Source organism: Glycine max, chromosome 13 (assembly GCF_000004515.6).
Source record: "Glycine max cultivar Williams 82 chromosome 13, Glycine_max_v4.0, whole genome shotgun sequence".
In the NCBI taxonomy this organism is placed as follows: domain Eukaryota; kingdom Viridiplantae; phylum Streptophyta; class Magnoliopsida; order Fabales; family Fabaceae; genus Glycine; species Glycine max.
In genome coordinates, this window is record NC_038249.2 from 32,823,571 (window position 1) to 32,843,413 (window position 19,843).

Here is a 19,843-nt window from a genome sequence, read left to right on the forward strand (position 1 = left end):
GGACATTTTTTTTACAAAGCTTAACAATATTGCATAGTAATTTTGTAAAAAAATACAACATTGCATAAAAGTTTAAATTTTGTTAAGTTTTACAAGTGAAAAAAATAGGTTAAATTTCACTTTTGATTCTTTATTTTTTTATTTTATTCAATTTGATCTCTTATATTTTTAAAAATTTATTTTAGTCATTTATATTTAAAAGTAGTTTGAAATGTTCCTTTTGTTAGTCTAGAGTTAACCATGGTAGTAATTCAAAGATATTTCACTACAAACAATATTGTTTATGAGTGTAATCTATATTTTATAATCATTAGTAAAGATAATTATCCATTTTGATATACACATTACTTATTCTTAAATTATCCTTTAATATATATAATTATTTTTATTTTTTTCATGAATCTTTCTTGAAAATGTAACTATGTCACTACTTTCTTCAATTAGAATTTATTTTTTAGAAATAATTCTCTCTTTCAACTAATTAATATAGTGATGATTTTTAATTGTTACTATAATATGTAAAAAAAATTAAACTCTAATTCCAAATATTTCAAAATCCAACTCACGATTCCACACTTTTAATTTATGAGAATATTTTTAAATTTAATTTAATTTAAAAAAATATAAATTAAATAAAAAAATAAATGAAGTTTAATAAGAAGAAAGTAAAAATCTATTTTAAACATTATCGTGAGATTTTCGTCCCTTTATATAAAAATATGAAAATAGAGAAACATGTATAATATGAATTAATGAAAATAAATTATGTCTGAGTTTTTTTTTACAATATGAAAAAATATATTTCCATCTCCACATTCCTAAAAGTCCAGTAATTTTGTGAAACAAACACCCTTATTGATGTAAAGTAAAAACATTAAAAAAAAGCCTTATAAAGAAGAAATATTAAAAGAAAATATACATATATATTAAGAGTAGTTATAATATCAAATAATTGAAGTCTCAAATGCAAAGATTTGATGGCAAGGGTTTTTATCAGATTGATGAAAACGCTACAACATTAAAATATAAAAAAAATTATTGGAAAAATCTTATAAGAAGTAATGAGAAAATTGAAGATAATGATTACTCATAAACACATCAAATATTCTTTGTTTATCCCACTTGCAATGAGAATGAAATGTGTGAGAGACTAATGTAATAAATAACATTCATAGTGGAAAGGTAGAATGCCGTATAAGTTATCTAAAAACAGAAAGTATCAACACTTAAGGAAGTTGTGAAAAGTTGTAAGAATAGAAAAAAAAAATAGACAAACAAAATTCTTACTAAACATAATAATTACCCCACATGACATATAAATCCAAGAAGAATTCAGTGTGCCAATTTTATGGATTAAAATCTAACTCATTTGTTGATGAAAATTTTTATTATTTATTTTTAAAATAGAATTGTATTTAGTGAATAGTTATATATATATATATATTTAATATATTATTTATGAGAAGAAATTTATTTATTCAAAGAATAATTCTTTTAGAATTATTGTCCATCCTTTTCATTTATTTTCTTGAGATCTAATCCAGTAGAATTGAAGAAAAAAAAATATTTTTGAAGTAAGTGGATGCACTCCCATTATTTACATATGTATGTATCTTAATTTTATAGGAATTTAAAATACCAATAGAATATAGGAATAATGATTAATGAATGTTATACGAAGTCAAACTTGGTTGATACGCAATGAGAGGCGGTGAAAATAACTATAAATACGACCTTTCTTATAGGAATACTCCTCTGAAAAGCAACACTATAGGCGAAGGACTTTAGGTTGGGATTTGGGAATTAGGGTTATTCGCGTGGCGAAGATGATTGAGGTGGTTTTGAACGATCGATTGGGGAAGAAGGTGCGCGTGAAGTGCAACGACGATGATACCATCGGCGACCTGAAGAAGCTTGTGGCGGCTCAGACTGGCACAAGAGCCGACAAGATCCGCATCCAGAAGTGGTACACCATCTACAAGGATCACATCACTCTCAAGGATTACGAGATCCATGACGGCATGGGTCTCGAACTCTACTACAACTAAACACAACAAGGTCTATTCCCATCTCAATTCTTCTTTTAATTGATACTAGGGTTTTGTTTTTTAGGGTTCCCGAATTTTGATTTGTTTTTCTGCTATAATCAAGTTGCGTTCTGTTTTGTGACATGCTTGTAATGACGATTATGCTTCTTCTAATTCTTCGAGTTAGACAATTATATCTCGTTTTCGTTTTTTGTTTCAGGTGTGTTTTATGCGTAATATACTATGTGCTGGGAATGGGATAAGCGCTAAATGTAATTCTGACTTGCGAAAGTTCCCATGATTTGAAATAATGTACATCTCCAAATGATATTGGGTATTATATACCGTTGACAGCTTAAGTTGCTTTGTTATATAACCTATATCTGATGACTTGTTTGGCTTGTTGCTAAGCTTTATTTGGGTTCTGTGTTTCTTCTAGAGCCTATCTATTCAATCTGATCGGTTAAGCGTTTGATTATGTCAATTGCTTTTTTAATTATTTGGTTTTCGATTAACTATTTTTCGTCACTTTAATTCACTGGACAATGGATGTCAGGACTTAGGGCATAATCGCAAGTTCACAGTGCTTGACGAGTACAAGTCAATGCATCTCTAAAATTATATGCTGGTTCAATAGCATGGGAATGTATTTTCCGCGTGGTTTAATTTTTGCATTAGTATCAACAGAACACAATTTCTGTAAGTAATGTGAATTGTTTTCGCTGCATTGATGAAGATCGATTCTCGACTGGCGTTGTAATTTAAGTATTTTTTTAGTATTTACTACCAGAAGTCATTTCAAGAACATTTCCCATTCTTGAAATCATAATGATTTCTTTTCGAACATTTCCCATTCTTGAAATCATAATGATTTCTTTTCGAACATTTCCCATCAGAGGTCTTTTTCCATTAAGAACGCATGAACCGTGTTATCCACCTCTATCCAATTGCAGCCAGGTGATCTCATTACTCCATTAGCAATATAAACATGTCTCCCAGAGTGGGATGGCTCCAATTCAAGAAAGTGTTTTACCATGTATTGTTTCCCTGTATCTGCAATGCCACCTAAATGACATCAGGACATGTTTGAATGCATTTTTCTAAAATTACACTTAAGAGAAAAAAATAAGAGAAAAAGAAAATGAGTTTTTCTACAAGTTAAAATGAACTTTTCATTAGTTAATTTGTAAAAGTTCTCTCAATTTTTCTTAAAGGTGTGAAAATGTTTACAAATTAGTTAATGAAAATCTTGTTTTAGCTTATAGAGAAATTTATTTATTTTTTCTTATTTTTTTTTATAAGTACTTCTAGAGAAGTTTATGCAACTTGACTCTTAGTCTTCATGCCATTGAGCCAATCTATTTTCTGGTTTGTCCTGTAACATTTCATTTTTTTATTTTATATAAATTAAAAAGTTTTTTTTTAGTTTAAAAAATAGTTTTAAAAATTGGTGAGACTTTTATAATTAAATAAATAAGGAGAAATAATTGGTTTGAAGTAAAATAAAAAAAGATATTTTTGATTTATTCATTTGATAGGAAATAAAATAGAGTTTATCTTTATAAAATGATAAAAATAAATAAATAGAATAAATAATAGGTTGTGAGAATTCTACTATAAATAGAAACATGTTGGCTCTATATCTTTTCTTCCTTTTAGTTTCGTTTTTTTTTTCTTCCAAAATTTTCTTTTTCTTCGCACACACTCAAAATCCTTCTCTCGCTAGAGATACACACGTGAACCTTAGAGTTATTCTTAATTGGGGAATAATGAGAACATGTTAACATGTGTAGGGATTTTTAGAGTATCAATTAGAATGAGTTTTTGGGGTGTTTTTGTAAATTTTGATTTTATCTTTATAATTATAACTGTGAATTATACATGTTTAACAGACCAATTGATGTTCCAATGAGAAATTACCGTGAAATTGATATGTTTTTGTGTTGAATATAAACCCTAAAAATTGAGGTTTTTTTGTTAATTAACATGAATTGTACTCTAAATAATATTTTTTTTAATTGTTTATTTTATACAAATTATTGTAATTCTTTATGTATGATTATGTGAACTGTTTGAGGAATTTTACTCCTCATGTTGTGAAAAACATTTTTTTATGATTTGTTTGTGTTTTGGATAAGATATAGCGTGATAAATAATTATATTGAGATTGAGTATAAGTGCAAAGTTGAATGTGTTAATTTTTTAGATACACACAAAAATATAATGATGGATTGTGACATTATAAGATGTTAAATTGTTGACATGAGATTTGGTTGTGAATAAGTATGTGGTTAACACTTGATGTGACAATACTTATGTTATGAGCTGTGAATCATATAATAACCCGATCAATATTTATCTTAAGAAAAAATGCTTATGCGCAGTGTTAAAGGGAAGATGTAGGATTCCTATTTAGGAAACAGTGTTAAATTGTAGCGCAATGTGTTAAACCTGTTTGAAAACGTGTGTGAGGTCGTGAGTATTGTATAATTCATGATCAGTATCTACAAATTGAATATGTGATGAACTGTGAACATGTTGCTTTGAGATTATAACATTGTTATTGAGATTGAGTATAAATGCAAAGTTAAATGTGTTAATTTGTTAGATACACGTAAACATGTGATGGTGGATTGTGTTATTATGAAATTTTTGTGGATATGAAATTTGGTTGTGAATAAGTATGTGGTTACGACTTAATGTGACATACTTTATCCCAACGTATATATAAATAAATAAAATATATAAAAATAATGATAAATAAATTCACGTGGATAAAATGTTCATATTCACTTCATTATCGATTTATCACGAAATAGAAGTTATTAAAAACATATTCGACTCCGAATAAGACAGTCAAAGTTTACAAAAAAAAAATTTGTTAAATTAGTGAGATAGTCTCATTGCATGTTCCATAAATGTTAACGGTCCCATAAATGTTATATCACTCGGTCTCATTCCATGTTCCAGCCTTTCCTAAAGCAATTAAAAACTTCATTATGACATTCCACGAGATCAAGCAACTCATGGGGGCAGAGAGAAGGTGAGGCAGGAATTGGGTTTGGATTTTGGTAGCATTGGTGCATGGTGTGTTTGTGTGCACATGTTAGCACATGAGTTTGGAGTGGAGAATCAAAGCCACGGTTAAAATTTACCCTGAACAAGTATCTGCTGAATAAAATGTCAATTTCGATATAAAAAAAAAACTTATTGAAAAGGCAATTTTGAAAACTCCCAATTTTTTTAAAAACCATTTGGTGATTTTTACATAAGATAATCTCCAAGTATTCAATTCTCAGGTTACAAGTGTTCAGGATACACGTGCGTGGATTGCATTTTATACAATCCAGGCAGCATCTTATTTCATTGCAAGAGGAATTGTAGAAGTATATTTCCCGTAATCACATTGTTCAGTTAAAACAGCGATTGGTCAAAAAAATATAATGAAGTTTCTGCTTATACCTAATGTATTATAAACTCATTTTCATCTCTACGCAATTCTCTGTTTTTATGCAGAAAGATCTAAAATAGGTTGGTCATTATACTAAATGTAAAATACAGATCTCACGTTTGTATTGTATGTACCAAGCTAATGAATAAATAGATCTAAAACATTCACTGTATACAACCATCTCACAACTAAAGTGATCAGACAAAGCAGCAACAGAATGCTAAGGATATGCTGCTGTTATCGGAAATCTGCGACACCAAAAGGAGCCATGGCCACGATTCCTCCTGTCAGACACAGAGTATGTATGAAATGTGAGAATAGCACTATGAAATGTGAGAATAGCACTACTTGAATTTTTTTTGTACTAACACGTTTTTCTACCAAAAACATTTGATTGTGAAGTTACAACGACATTTGGATAGAAAAAATATAGAATGCATGGCAGAAGAAAATAAATTATCTCCACTTACTTGAGCTATGAAGTTCTTTGAAGCCTCTCAACCATTTTCATGATCTGGTTTTCCATTCGTATTGGAGGATGATGTCTTTGTATCATTGCTTTTTGACTCTTTATGGTTGCTAAAGTCTGACTTTTTTCTAAAGCCAAACCTTTTTGGGAAAATACTCCAACTTTTCTTTGTCTTTGTCAGCTTCTGCAGCTCATTTCTAATGCTTGAGCATTCCTTCTCCAGATCCAAAAGACGTTCCCTCAAGTTTTCATTTCCCTCTGCCGTTTCCCCTTGACGTGTATCACTATTGGTCAGGCCAAAATTTCCACTGTGGTGTTGTCCATTTTCAAGATTGTCAGAAACAAAGAACCATCCAGATATTGATGTGCGGAGTCTAAGCTGTTCAAAAAACAGGACTTGAACAATTACTCGGAGAGGTAATCTTTCATTTTGTGCTGCGTGAGTGCTTGCTTCCAATGACAGCTTTTGGCAGTTCATCAATCTGCAAAGTTGCTCCCGTTCAGAATCTGTCAGCCACGGATGTACCTGCAATTGTCAGAGTTTTACGTTAGAACGATCATATTTGAAACAATTGGACTCAAAAAAGAAAAATAATGTTGAAGTACATAGTACTTGATTCTGAGATCATTGTGAAGTGTTAGGATATCTAATAAATAGTGAGTGAAATAAAATAAAGTAAAAACATAATGAGATGAAACAAAATTACCATTTTATTGTTTAGATTTAAGATGGACTTAAAAAAGAGTAGGTTCCATTCCATATCCTTCAAATGGAGGGAAAGATATTGGATGGAATGGTATTTAATGCACTACATCATGCTCTATTCCATTCCATCACATTTTAAACAATCTAAACAATGAAACCTAGTAATGTTCTATTCCATTCAGCTCTATTCTTTGAGGGATTCATTCACTAAATAGACTTGTTGAGCATTGTTTTTTCTTTGTCGTGAATTTCTTTATATATTCTTTCTCAATATAGCTATGAATAAGGAATTAGGCAGCAGCTTTCGAATATCACCAATACTATTTTGGTTCATTCTTCCTCAATTCAGTCCTTTTTCAGATGTTTTGATATCGATACACAAAAATACCTAGTAAACCAAAAACAGAACACCGGCATGTATATAGACAAAAATTATGGGCAAGCTAGGCCATCCAAAGTTATCTAACCTTAAGGTATACATCTATTGCATGGTATATACCATCGTCAAGTGGCCTAGCATAATCTGGAATTGCAACAGCAAGTGCTTGAAACTTAGTCAAGTTCAAATTAGTATCTGAAGCAACCTCAGCAAGATATCCATCAACCAAATTCGCCACCATTGTCATTGGTGTCAATGCATCAGCTCCAGCTATCAATGCCCCTTGTTCAATTATGCATGGAGAAGCTGCTACGGATGCAGGCTGGTATATAGACATAAAATGATCAAGAATCCTCTGAATGCAGTCTATATCGTATAGTGTCTCCACCGAGTATCCCATATTTGGAATGAGAAGATCCACTAGCGCAGCCTGGTCTAGTTGAGCTCCTACCCTTTTCTCCAAATTTTCTTTACATGACGAACTTGCACTCAATATCATGGCTGTGCGGAGCAGCCTAAGCAGATGCTTTGAGGATGTGACCCCCCTCTTACTAGGAAGCAACTCCACAATTTCCTCCAGTAGAGCCCTTTGGTCTGCTTCAGAAGTATTAGGAATGGTAGCATGGCTTGTATCAGTGAAGCTTGATTGCCTATTCATCAAAGGGAGAAACCTCCTGAGATAATATATGAGAGATGCAGCAACAACCTCAGATTTCATTCCTTTCACTTCAATGGCTATAATCAGTCGTTTATATAGGGAGAGGCTTAACAAAGACACATCATAAAACCACCAATCATGGAGTTGAGATGGTTTCTCAGAAGAAATTCCATTCCACAATGCACTGTTGTCTGCTTGATTTTGCTTGCAATTGCTTCCAGCCACAGGCCAGTGGAATAAGTTTGGATCTGAACAAGCCTTCATAGCCAAGGAATCAATGCATCTTGAAACTATATGGAGATCTTCTGCAAAGGGCTGCACTTCCTCACATGTTTCAAGGGCTTTTATGGAATCTGGCCAATTGCTGAAAATTTCATTGAGAAAGGCCTCGGTCTGTGCAACAAGATTCCCTTCACCATAGTTTTCAGTCATTTGGAGATACTCAGCTGCACATCTGAGGCTGACTACATTTAATGATGTGATTTCTAATTTTACACCATAGCAAAACCTGGTTATATCCTTGAAAGTTTTGGCTCCACCGGGAACATCATGAAGTTGCAAAACACAACTTGATCCATCCTCTTTTGAGGATTCTGCAATGAGTTTCTTCAGTAGGCCACTTCTAGAAAGCAATGGAAACTGCATCAAAATCACAAACGTAGAAACAAACTAAGGACCAACTTGAAAAGACATTCAAAGTCACAGAAGTTGAAGAGATGGGAAAAAAATTCAAAAATAGAATGCATGAAATATGTTAGATGCAGTTCTTTAGAGGCTTTTGGTATAATCCTCCTATCAGAATTGGAGGTTCACTTTGGTAACCTATATTGATTTTAATGCAAACCTAAAAGCACCTAAGCAACTGTATGAAAGTTGTCTTATGTTAAATCAAAAAAGCACCTTGTGGAGGAGAAAAGAGATTTCGCCAACTTCAATGGTAACATCACTTGGTAGTCCCGTTGTACAAACCCTGAATGCAAAACAATAATTAGGATCACTGATCCAAAAATTAGGGGAATTTGCAAAATAAGTGATGAAAAAAACCTCACCGTCCCATCATCCTAAAAGATGAAGGGATACAAGGTTACATTTTTATGAGGGAACATTAAGAATTAACAAATAAAATGAAGGTTAATGGCAAAATAAGGACCCATTAGAGCATTGATTTAGAAAGAGAGATGAATGATCACCAAGTTTGGCCTTCCCGGCGAAAAGGTTCAGACTTTGATCCCAGCTTCATGAATGCCATATATGTTTAGATATGTATATGTATTTAATTAATCGAAATAGGATAATATTGTTGTTTGAAGATTGATAAAATGAGACATGGGAAATAAAGGTGGAGGAGGGTGAAGAGGAAGAAAATAAGAGAAATTAAGGTGAGAGTGGTGATGCTCCACACACACAAAGAAGCGAGTCTAAAGCCTAGTAACTGAAAAAGCGACGAAAACGGTTGACATAGCTATCTCCAAATTCCGCTTATGTTGTCTCTCTCATCCGATAATTTTGTTAGCAATATAGCATGCATAATAATATCTTTCTTTGAATGTTATTTACTTGCAAAACAATGAAGACATTCCTCATACCCGGCAACTATATCAACTGGGGTGACATGCATGGGAATGCAGCTAGGCATATTCATGGGTGAAAATTATCCCATCCTATTATACAAAAAGATTGAGTTTCAATTTAAATTGATTTGAAAATAATATTTAATTTGAACCAATTCAATCTAAAGTTTTGCGATTTAGATTATTTTTTTTGGTATTTCAGTTTTGATCTTATTCTTTTTTAGAAGCAACACTTTATTTTTTGTTAACAGAATAACAGATAAATAAATTTCACTAAATAAGAATAAAGTCTCCAAATAATGCATGGATTTTTCTAATGGCTAACTTTTCAATTAAGGAACAACACCTAGTCATTTATTATATAAAAAGTCAAATATATAATAAGTATTAAAAACTAATTTAAAGTATTTTTTACTGCAACTTAATTGAAGGTATTAAATCACAACTTAATCTAAATTATAAATCACAAGTCAAATTAACTTCAAGCTTTCTAAAATTACAACTACATAATAAATTAGTTGAATAATATTACAACTTTTAGATTGGGGAATTTAGGTTTGAAGGGATAAAATAGAAAAAAAAAAGAAAGAAAAACTCAACCAAATTTCTAAATATGATAAGTTTTTTTTAAAAAGTTATTTCATTTAATTTATTTAAAATAATATAGTGTATAAGCAGATTTTATATTATTGGTATTTTTTTTTCTTACAAGCTATATAAGTAACGGAGCAGTTTATCCATTCCAGATGTAAAAATAATCACTATGGCAATGGCATAGGAGGCACAGTGTTGAGTTGAGTGTCTCCCTCTCCCTCTCCGCTACTGCAACTCTCTCTCTGCTTTTCCAATTTTACTCTGCACCGCAATAATCATAAACGACGCCGTTTGAATTTCCACGAAACCCAGATTTCGTGGGAGCTTATGGCTTCCATTCACGCCAATCTCGTCCCCAACTTGTCCTTTAATCACTTCCAGGTTACCCTTCTAACTTCAACTTCTCACCTTATCTGCACTTTACTTTTACACTTTAAACAAACAAACAAAAAAATCAATTTTGAAGTGAGTGAGGTGACGAATTACACATTTTTCTTTCTCCTATTCAAGTTATTTATACTACATGCCTCTATTGTATGTGAAATGGAGCTAATTTAATTTGTATTATACAATGGTTGAAACTTGAATCCTCATATATAGACACCACCATCATCGTACCTTGTTGGTGCTGGTATTGTGCAACGTGGAGTTAGTTTGCGCAATTGTAGAAGGAAGGTTCCTTGCATAATAAAGTGTGAAAAGAAAGATGATGAAGTTGAACACATTCAGAATGTTTCAGTTGAGCGTCCACCCTATTACAGTTACTTGGACTCCACCTCCGGCCAGCTCGAGCCGGCCTCCGGTGCCCGAGCGAGTATTCCGGGCCAAGAGTATTGGCCCGAGGGAACTGCTAGTCGTGTGAGGGCTGCAAGGGCACCTGCTCCAACTGCTGAATCATCAACCTCTCCATCTTATGGAACCAAGCCTGGAAGTAGGAGGAAGAATTACAAGACAACTGTTCCTGCTGCTGCTGCTTCGTCTCAACCCATTGTTGAATCAAATGGCACTGGTTCTGGAGGTTCTTCTGAGGTTTTGATTGAATCCTTGGAAGAGTCTCAGGATGACGTGTCTGACTTTGTTGTTTATCAGTCGGAACCTGAGGAGGAAGAGTTGAGTGAATACGAGTTCGATAAGAAACTTGGACTTCCTCATCCGTTTATTGATCCAAAGGTTAATAAGCCGATAGAGGGGACACTTTCGAATGACGAGCTGTGGTGGAATTGGAGACAGCCGGAGAAAGAACAATGGTCCAGGTGGCAGAGGAGGAAACCGGATGTTGAAACGGTTAGTGTGCATTTGTTAGTTTTGTGCTTTACTATTGGATTTTTTATTTATTTATGGATTAAAGGGTCATGTGGGCCTGGTCATATTTTCTGTTTTGGCAATCTGATTGAAGAGGCTTCACGAATTTAGGTTGTAAAGTCATTTTTTTGTAAGATGCTCCCAGTCCCCATGTCAAATACTTTTATTTGTTTGATCCTCCATGGTTATGTTCATCAGACAAGAGTTCTAAAAGCCATTCAGATATACGTGAAAGTCATAAATTTTATTTTTGATAAGGTTTAATCACTTATATGGTCCCTGTATCTACACAATTTTTATGTTTTAATCCCTACACATACACTTTTTAATCCATTTTAGTCCCTGCTGTCCAACATTGTAGGGACTAAAATAAAATGGATTAAAAAATATTTGTGTAGGGACTAAAACAAGTAGTTTCTAAGTATAAAGATTAGAACATAAAGATTGAGCAGGTATAGGGATCAAATGAGTAATTAAATCCTTTTGATAATTAAGTCTTGCATCTTGAGTCTGAACTTCTCTACCATTTTTCAGGTTTTCCTGAATGCTATGGCAGAAACCGGGCAAATAAAGCTTCACGGTGAACACCCAACATTAACAGAAACTGCCCTTTACCGAGCAAGGCGTGAAATTTATAAAGAAGAAAGGTATTCTTGACTACCGCTCACTGCAGTTCTGATAAGCCTTGAAATAAAACTGGTGTTTTTGTAGTGCATTAAGTGTAAAACATATAATTAAGTAGAAAGGTTAAACAACAGTTTCTTGAAGATTGAAAACATCCTGAAAGGACTGAGAAAATGCATGAGAGTAACCTATGCTGAGAAGACTACTTGACACAATTCTCACCACAAATTAACTGTAAGGAGAGTAACTTGATAAAGTTTTTATTGTCCTGGCCAAACATGTGCTGCTCCAAGTTTATTAAAGCCCCTCCATTTAATGTATTTTATAATAAACTGACTGTATATGCTTCATTTATTTAAAAGGTGCAAGTTTGAGTTCTGCTTCCTTGTTAAAATGGATGTGCTGGGTGAGTGACAGATTCCAAGACTCTTTCAAGATGTATTTTTTCAAAAGGAAAGGAAAATACACTATTAGGTGTCGTTAAAAAAAAAGAGAGTAAAAAAGCATAGTTAGATGCAGGAAAAAAATTGAGAAAACCTACCTACTATGGCTATGTTGGGTTTTAGTGCCTAAGCATAAGTGTATGGAGTTAAATTTAATTTTTCATAATTGTGAAATTCATATGCCAGAATTAATTTTAAAATTCAAAATCACTTGTTCATAAATAAACACAAAAAAAATCTCACTTAATCGTTTCTTTTTGGTAGTAATTTCTTTAAACCAGAAAAATGTCAAGTATAATAGCTTCCTGTAGTATTTTGTCTCATCACAAAATTGAATCAATTAAAAAAATCCTGATTTTTGCAGACTTCAGGCCGAGCAAGAGAGACTGGAAAGAGATGGTCCAATTGCATACTATTCAGAATGGGTGAAAGCATGGAAAAGGGACACATCTCGCGAAGCTATTCAAAAGCATTTTGAAGAGACCGGAGAAGATGAAACTACTCAACTAATTGAAATGTTTTGCCACCAAACTGACCGAGAGTATCGCATAATGATGGGGACTGATGTTCGAATCCAAAGGGATCCTTTAGCAATGCGAATGAGGGAGGATCAGATAAAGCAAAGTACTAACTATAAAACTTAAATATTTGTGTCATGACTGTATCCATTTTAGTCAATTTATGTCATATTTGCCATTCTTATTTTTATGATTCAAAATTGACTTCACTTTATTTAGCGTTGTTTGTTGAAGAACTGTTGAATAATTATTTTTTTTCCACAGGAAACAATACTATTCTGTATTTAAAAGTATTATTCTGCTGTTATTTGGACCTAGTTTTGAATGTATTTAAGAAAGAAAAGAAAAATTAATTGAAAAAATATATCAAAAAGGATAAAGTTGACTTCCATTTGTTATTATATCTACTTACTGATCATCTGTTTTTCTTGTTATTTTGTTTGTTTTCTATATCAATTTCATAATAATTAACCAGAACTCTTCAGCTTCTTACATTTTGTTTTGTCCTGGACACTCCAGACTTACATTTATTTCCTGTTACTTTATTAAATGTCATCTACTTTTACCTCTAAGTATTAGGGTTGAACTAGTCACCAGTTTCCCTAATGTCATGATAATTTTTGCATTGGCATCTACTTATCTAATAATTTTGTTCACTTTGCTGTAAATATTTTTAATCCAGAATAGTAGTTGAAATTTTTTTCATCTTTCTTGCAGTATGGGGTGGAGATCCAGTTTACCCAACTGTGAACTATATTCAAGATCCAAATGAAGTGATTGACTACAGGGGGCCAGATTTTCATGAACCAACACCAAATATGGTGTCTTATCTGAAGGAGGTTATTGACTCTAAGCTCTTCTTCCTTGTTTTCTTATTGTTCATTTTTTCGTTAAAATGGACATAAATTGTGATAGTTAATCTCTTGGGATGATATTAACACATGTCCTGGATGGAGTACTAAAAAAAATTGGGGATAAATTTTCCCAGTCTATAAATGATGAGCTTGAATACTTCTTATCCTCATTCATATGGTAATTGATGGTTATTTTAATCCACCTCATAACTTTATCATTACAGTGGCCAAATTTTGTTCTCAAATATATGATGTTTTCTCCTTTGTCACTAATTGTTGAAATTTTCAATTTTCTGACTTACATAATGGCAAGATCAAATTCTTAATAAAAGCTATGATTATTTTATTTCTGCCACAATTTCTGAACTTCTTTTCTTTATATGACCAGAAAGGAAAACTTATTTCAAGGGAGGAATTTGACAAGATTATGGCCAAGGAAAAGACTGAACAAATTGAGGTAAGGAAGTTTGAACTTTATAATACTAATTGAGTGGATTGTTTTGCAAACAGATGAGTTGCATTTAGGGAATTACTTTCTTGAAGAGATTTATTGTTTAGTTTTATATGATTTGCCTTAACTTGGGTGTTGGAAAGTGAAATGCAGTCATCTCATTTCCATTGTTCAGGTCTCTTGTATAATTTGCCAGGTGCTAGACTTTTTGGATGAGGTTTATTGTTTTATTAATTAAAGGTTATCAGTCGGGTGGCTTATTACAATATATGTATCAATATTGTAATAAATAGCTTAAAGGTTTTAAAGAAAAGTGATGTTTTTGTTCTATCAATTTGTTCTTGTCAATCCAGATATCTAGACAGCCTTATATATAAAAAAGGAATAATGTCTTTCATAAACAATATTTTAAACTAACATGCATCAACCATTCATTGCCTTATGTGAAACTTCTGGTTTCCTTTCCTTTGCCTACTTTTATATTGCTAGCTTCTCTTCCGGATTCCTTTGAAGCTGATAAAGAGCAATTGGGATAAAGACATATTAACATAATTTGTTTTTTAAATCAAAGCTTGTAAAATGCAATCCCATGTTTTTTTTCTTCCTTTTTTCACTTGTGAGATAACTAACTTATTTGAAATAAAAACAAACTTAACAAACAGATTAAAATAAAAAGAAAAGTGAAAGCTGGGACTCTACTCTCAACTAATGTTGTTGAGGGGCAAGAGGTTAGAGTTTCTATAGACCCAAGCATGGGAATTTTAGTTGGCTGTTTTGAACTGAGTTTAGTGCACATAGTCAAATAAGCAAAGCTTCAGACCAAATTTCACTTTATAAATAATGACATGGTTGGAGTTGGAAGCACCAAGGAGTGTCATTTAGACATTTACTTGTCTTTTCGCCAATCCAACATACCAATTTTGCTTAATGGGATGGAAATTGTCATTTTATTGGTAACCTTAAAGTCTCACCACTTATAAAGAATGATCTCTGTCAACACAATACAAGGGGAAAGAAACTCATGAAATATAGTTTTGTGTGTAAATTGACTTTCATTAGGTTTTCTGCTTGCCACTTCCATCAGGTTGACTAGAGTACTAATTGGAATCTGGATGGAAATAAAAAATGGTAGAGAAAGCTAGAAATCCAAATAAGAAAATTGTCTCTTTTTTCTTTGATTATATTTGTTAAACTTGAGCTATAAAAGGGGGAAGAGCCTTTTGAAAGTAAATATTTAATAAGAGTATGTTTTCTCTGTCATGCCAACCTATCATCTGATCCTTATATCTTATTTATAACTGGATAGATCATAGATGTGTGACCTTTTTGAAATTTTTCAAAAGTTGTACATGGATTTATAATTCATTGACAACAGAATTCTTATGTAATTACTTAGTATTGTGTTGGTTTTCTCACTTGAGCTTCATACTTTACTCAAAGTGTCAAGTTATAAAGAGCTTCAGATAATGAACCTCTTAAACAATTAATTTCTTCTTTGTATACTCCTCCTTCATTCAAATACTACCTTTGACCTGTCATTCTATTATTTAGTCTGATACCCTTTATTTTGCACTATGGCAGTCGACGGAGATGGATGAAGCTATGGCCAAAGCTGTTGACATTGGAGAAAATGATGTGAGCTTCTATTATCCATTTTATAGTATTTCGTTTAGTGGTTGTCCAGTGAATTCTATTCCTGAATGATAGGCTGTAAGTAACATCCCCCCTCCCCTTGTTTCTCCCTTTATTAAACAGGATGAAGAGGATAGTGATGTTGACGGAGAGGAAGAGGGAGAAGAAGAGAAGCTTAGTGATTATTGGAGTGTGTTGAAAAGTACTCCTGAGCTTCGCCAGTCAAAGGTATTCTTGTAAATCAAATATTTCCTAGTAGTTTTGTCTCTGCCGGTGTAATGTTTTTTTTTTTATTTTTTAGTTTAGTAGTTTTAGATGGATCAAAGGCTTTTTGGTATCTCCTATTATTGGGATGACTATCAAATCAGAAGTCTTTGAAATATATTTTTATATTTCCCATGTTTTATACTTTGAGTATTTAACTGTATCGATGTGTAATTGACATCCTTTCCTTGAACATGCACAGCCAAAACCAAAGAAAGAAGGTCCTTTGTCACTGGACGAGGTTATAGAAGAGTCAGAGAACTTGACTGATTTCCTGATGGACTTTGAAGAAGAAGAATAATGGCATGCCTCCTTGTGAAGCATTCCATGTCAAGTGGTGTATTGCATTGTGTAGACAGAATAGAAGGTTTGGTTGTTAGTCTTCATTGTCAATTTCCTGAACTATCAGTAACTTCTTTTAGGCATTGCTACAGTGGATCGGGTGGTCAAGGCAATAAACATTGGAGTGAGATTCTGAATACTACTTCAAGGGTTCTAGAAACATTATCCCAAAGTACTTGTATCCACACCTGTCTACATATACAATTTTGATATCTCAGTCTTCATACGGAGCTTAGCAGATAAATTAACTAGGAGAGTGACCATTCCAATATGTTAAATATATTGCTGCATATTGTTATTTTGGTGCAAACTTGAATCTAATATATTAAGTCACATATCTTCTTTCTCAAGTAGTTCAAGTAACGATGTCCTCGTTTATTGTGATTTACAACCTCCCGCAGATTTTGCCAAGGCATGTACAAGACTTCAAATACAATACAATGGTAAACTTTCGTTTGTGAAAGTAAATGATTTGTATGCACACAATCACTTTTGTAAGTATAAATATGAACTGAATATTGTGTGGATTGTGAAGTTTACAAAGGGGAATTGTAGTGTAAGTAATCAATCATGTCTTCAACGTTCTTATCACAAAGATTGAGAAGGTTTAGGACTCGTAAGATGAAGGGATTTTCTTTATCCTGTTCATTAGATGAAAGTATAATTCAAGGAAACAATCTCTGTTTAGGAATTAAAATCAAGACTTAGTTAGTGGAACCGTTGGAGAGATGATAAATGACCACTAAAAAGTAGATTATCACGATAATTAATGAATTATTGAGCAGAAACAAGAATTTTCGTTGCTAATGTTTGTAAAAGAAAGATTATATACGAATTTCAATATTACTGCTAGTATTGAGTAAAAACATAGACATTACTGCAAGGAATTTTAAATAAACTCAGGTATGACTGAGTTGAGATTTTGGTTGCTTCAATGTATTTGGGTGCAGCACTTTTGTTTTGAGCCATTAGATTAATTTTATTTAGTTATGGTTCATTTGATTTTTTTTTTATCACATGTGGCAAGGCACATCTCAAATATAGGGATTCAGCACACCCAAATGCCAAAGTGAGAAGGTAAAACCGTAAAAGGGAAGCTTAAGATCAAGTGCACATTTCTTATTATAAAGCACGCATGTTAACACCGAAACAAGAACTTGTTTTGCCAAAAATTCTTCTATTAGTCGTGTCGTGAAAATCATGCTATTTAATATTTATGAAATGTGGACAAATTTTTTCTAGGGGAAAGGAGGGGAAAGGGTAATATGTGAATCTTTGTAATATGCATTACCCTTTTTAATATCCATTTTCCGAAGATTTTTGAGTTAAAACATCATATACTCTGATTAAAAATAAGCCACTCGGAAGCAAGCAGGCCCAAAAGGGTTGCCCCAACTATCCAGAGTCTCAACAAATTTTTTTGTCATCATCTTTCAATAGTTCAAAAAAAGAGGCACATGGACGGAAAGGGTGGAAGATTGAAACTTGCACACATATAATTGCATTTTTTTTTTAACTATCCCTAAACTGAAAGTCAATAACTAATTTCTTGAGATATTAAAATCCATTTAAAAAATTAATATCTTTCAATAAATATTTATTCATACACACAAATTAGAAATCAACCTCATAATTACATACTAAAAGAATAAAATTATCTATCAAATCATGTCATGTCATATTAAAATGATTACTAGTTAAATTATACATTTTCAATCTTCTTATGGCTAAATGATGTATATTATGCCGCCGAATCGAGATTATCCAAACAATGATATCCTTGCCCTGCCTAGGCAAATATATGAACAAAAAAAAAATAGTAACATCAACATCCCACTAGGTAATCATTAATAAATGAAAGATGACTAATTAAATTCACTGCATTGAACAAGGAAAGTCGATGACTCTTAACTCAATCCGAGGGTTGGGTATTGGGTGCATATCCTCAATTTTGAAATCCCATGTGAAATTCACTTTTAACGGAAGACTGTTGTCTGGAATTTTCTGTTTTTTATGATTTTTCCCTCTTTTAATGTTGTTGTAAAATTTTGTTTAGTTGCTTAGTTAGTTTATCGGTAAATTATTTATTTTTATTAATTCAGTAAAACATATAGCTTTTTAATAAAATATTAGCTGTTATTTTATTTTTAATTCACATCAATTGGTATTTACAAATCTGACAATGATCTATAAAAAAACAAAAAAGGCGCAATGATCATTTTTTTTAATATTGTTACGGTTTCATTTTTCTAAGATGGACAAATTTAAAAAATTCTAATTGCGGGTCCTAATGGAACTTATTTGACTTACATTATAAATCGTATATATATCACCTAGGAAGCACTGTGTGTGTTTGTGCGCGTGTATTTCGCTTTTTGCATACACCAGCAAATGACTATTTTGGCTCTCTTGGTGATAATTTCATGTTTGACTAAACCATGTGCTGCTATTGCGTTATACGAAGCACTATTGATCAAATTGTAAAACTTGTCACGATCAACCCAAAATAATAGAGGCCAAAATGAGCAATAAATGAAAATTTTTCACACCCTCAAAAAGTGATTCCAGCTTAAGGAAATTTCAGCTATTAAGAGAGCCTTTCTCCACCTAGCTTCACTTCAATTGTTTCTTATAAGATCACATTAATCATCTCTTTATTTGTTATCAAGAATAATAAGCACAGCTTTTTTCTTTTTGGATCTTAGTGACTTCCAGAGCATATATGAGTGAAATCTAGTCTAGTTAAAAACCAAATCTAATAAAAAGCCCAGGTGTGTTCTTCTCTACTCCTAGATAGCAATAATGTATTCTCTCTGGCCTACACTATCCAACTGATTCTTCTCCTAGATCTTAAAAGTGCCCTATAAATTAAAATATCATTCGCTCTAGTAATATTAAATCCCAGCAATTGGTACTGTATTAAAAAATATTAGCAATACTATAATGAACTTTTTCTAGTCATAATTCTCAACAGAATTAATAGCATCATTGATGTCTAACATTTTCTAAACCAAGAAATAATGTGTCCAACCCACTTGCCTTGCTTGGAATGTGGTCCCATTAATAATAGATGGATTCCTACTTGGGCTTGATATTCAAATGTATGTTTAACACAATTTAATTACATGAAAGCTTTCAAATGTATCTTAAGGGATACTCCAATAGTTTTAAATTCATCCCCTTGTAGAATACCAATATCCTCGAAGCTATATTCAAAAGAGAGAAAAAAAAAAGTTTGACCATCCCATCTCAAATGATGTACAATTTTTTATTGATTTATTTATATATTTAACACTTATTTTATTCTCAACCCCTACCCAAAGCATCCGTAGTATAGGTGCTTCAAAATTTTCCCCACTACATCTTTCATTGTTCAAGGGAACACATCATTGACATCTCCTACACCATGGGGAGACTCCTGTGTTGCATGCTCATGTAGCTACATATTGTTGATTCAATAATGTTTTGCCACTTGTAGATGTGCATAAGAGAGACAAAAAGGATGGAAATATAATTTAGAGGGTGAGCAGAGTGGAAATATTAATCTAATGACAAGGA

General features: G+C 32.4%; 3 protein-coding genes across 3 annotated transcripts; 2 read left to right on the top strand and 1 right to left on the bottom strand.

Annotated features, from left to right (window-relative positions):
* The first annotated feature begins 1,753 nt into the window (after positions 1 to 1,753).
* Positions 1,754 to 2,526, top strand: LOC100797664 (ubiquitin-like protein 5). Its single transcript, NM_001360427.1, has 2 exons — positions 1,754 to 2,058; positions 2,248 to 2,526. The coding sequence occupies exon 1, from the start codon at positions 1,827 to 1,829 to the stop codon at positions 2,046 to 2,048; it is 222 nt and encodes a 73-aa protein (NP_001347356.1). The 5' UTR covers positions 1,754 to 1,826; the 3' UTR covers positions 2,049 to 2,058; positions 2,248 to 2,526.
* A 2,081-nt stretch (positions 2,527 to 4,607) lies between these two features.
* Positions 4,608 to 9,178, bottom strand: LOC100790950 (BTB/POZ domain-containing protein At5g03250). The gene is made up of 5 exons (XM_003541626.4): positions 8,881 to 9,178; positions 8,591 to 8,660; positions 7,121 to 8,329; positions 5,949 to 6,473; positions 4,608 to 5,762 (listed from the first exon to the last, which is right to left on the bottom strand). The coding sequence occupies exons 1-4, from the start codon at positions 8,937 to 8,939 to the stop codon at positions 5,976 to 5,978; spliced, it is 1,836 nt and encodes a 611-aa protein (XP_003541674.2). The 5' UTR covers positions 8,940 to 9,178; the 3' UTR covers positions 4,608 to 5,762; positions 5,949 to 5,975.
* Positions 9,179 to 9,986: 808 nt separating this feature from the next.
* Positions 9,987 to 16,635, top strand: LOC100798194 (protein PLASTID TRANSCRIPTIONALLY ACTIVE 12, chloroplastic). Its single transcript, XM_003542902.4, has 9 exons — positions 9,987 to 10,236; positions 10,456 to 11,139; positions 11,692 to 11,804; positions 12,589 to 12,848; positions 13,460 to 13,581; positions 13,985 to 14,053; positions 15,629 to 15,682; positions 15,803 to 15,907; positions 16,146 to 16,635. The coding sequence occupies exons 1-9, from the start codon at positions 10,183 to 10,185 to the stop codon at positions 16,242 to 16,244; spliced, it is 1,560 nt and encodes a 519-aa protein (XP_003542950.1). The 5' UTR covers positions 9,987 to 10,182; the 3' UTR covers positions 16,245 to 16,635.
* The last annotated feature ends 3,208 nt before the right edge of the window (positions 16,636 to 19,843 follow it).

Excerpts from the sequence above, each read along its gene's own strand:
- LOC100797664 (NM_001360427.1), top strand. The coding sequence starts at position 1,827 with ATGATTGAGGTGGTTTTGAACGATCGATTGGGGAAGAAGGTGCGCGTG.
- LOC100790950 (XM_003541626.4), bottom strand. The coding sequence starts at position 8,939 with ATGGCATTCATGAAGCTGGGATCAAAGTCTGAACCTTTTCGCCGGGAA. Across the intron at positions 8,661-8,880 it reads CGCCGGGAAGGCCAAACTTG|GGTTTGTACAACGGGACTAC; the intron begins GTGATCATTCAT and ends TTTTGCATTCAG. Across the intron at positions 6,474-7,120 it reads CAATAGATGTATACCTTAAG|GTACATCCGTGGCTGACAGA; the intron begins GTTAGATAACTT and ends TGACAATTGCAG.
- LOC100798194 (XM_003542902.4), top strand. The coding sequence starts at position 10,183 with ATGGCTTCCATTCACGCCAATCTCGTCCCCAACTTGTCCTTTAATCAC. Across the intron at positions 10,237-10,455 it reads TGTCCTTTAATCACTTCCAG|ACACCACCATCATCGTACCT; the intron begins GTTACCCTTCTA and ends CCTCATATATAG. Across the intron at positions 11,805-12,588 it reads GAAATTTATAAAGAAGAAAG|ACTTCAGGCCGAGCAAGAGA; the intron begins GTATTCTTGACT and ends TGATTTTTGCAG.